The sequence below is a fragment of the Silene latifolia genome, chromosome Y, assembly GCF_048544455.1.
Source record: "Silene latifolia isolate original U9 population chromosome Y, ASM4854445v1, whole genome shotgun sequence".
Lineage (NCBI taxonomy): Eukaryota > Viridiplantae > Streptophyta > Magnoliopsida > Caryophyllales > Caryophyllaceae > Silene > Silene latifolia.
Window position 1 is genome coordinate 190,459,778 of NC_133538.1, and position 910 is coordinate 190,460,687.

The 910-nt window shown below is 47.4% G+C and overlaps 1 protein-coding gene across 1 annotated transcript; it reads left to right on the plus strand.

The window, feature by feature from the left end:
• The first annotated feature begins 287 nt into the window (after positions 1 to 287).
• LOC141629680 (uncharacterized) lies at positions 288 to 635 on the plus strand. Its single transcript, XM_074442651.1, has one exon. It carries the CDS (start codon positions 288 to 290, stop codon positions 633 to 635), a length of 348 nt encoding a protein of 115 aa, XP_074298752.1.
• Positions 636 to 910: the final 275 nt, after the last annotated feature.

Here is a 910-nt window from a genome sequence, read left to right on the forward strand (position 1 = left end):
TCCTATATAGGAAGTCCTTGGGAGGACCCTATCTGAGGTGCTTGAGCATACATGAGGCACAAGCAGTAATGTGTGATATCCATAGTGGTGATTGTGGAAATCACACAGGGGGTAGGAGCATGTCCAACAAGACACTAAGACAGGGTTACTTCTGGCCTACCATGAGGAAGGACGCCATCGATTATGTCAAGAAATGCGAAGCGTGCCAAAGGCACGCTCCTGTCAGCCAGCAGCCAGCAGAACATATGCATCCGATCATCTCGCCTTAACCTTTTATGAAATGGGTAATGGACATTGTGGGACCATTACCCCGTGCTTCTGGAAACAGGGCGTACATGCTGGCAATGACGGACTACTTCTCTAAATGGATAGAGGCAGAAGCTTTCCCTCAAATTTTGGAGAAGCATGTAATATCTTTCATCAAGAGGAACATAGTCAGCAGATACGTCATCCCTTCAGAAATCATATGTGACAACGGGTCACAATTCATATCCAACAGAACGGAAGACTACTGCGCCAGGTGGAACATCAAGCTGTTTAAGTCTACACCTAGGAATCCACAGTCCAACGGTCAGGCAGAATCCAGTAACAAGATAGTCATGAACAACCTCAAAAGAAGGTTGGAGGAGATATGAGCCAACTGGGCAGATGAGCTCCCCTTCGTACTGTGGTCTGATAGAACCACCCCCAAAGTGGCAACAGGTCAAATACCATTCAGTCTAGTATATGGGGCCGAGGCAGTTATTCCCTCTGAGGTGAAAATACCGACACATCGATATGCCAATGCCACCGAAGAGAGGAACCAGGTAGAAATGGCTAGCAGCCTGGATACCATTGATGAGCTAAGAGCTAGCGCCCAAATCAGGATGGCAGCCTACAAACAGACAGCAACCAGGAGTTACAACAAAAA

Coding starts and splice junctions, on each gene's coding strand:
- LOC141629680 (XM_074442651.1), top strand. CDS start 288: ATGGACATTGTGGGACCATTACCCCGTGCTTCTGGAAACAGGGCGTAC.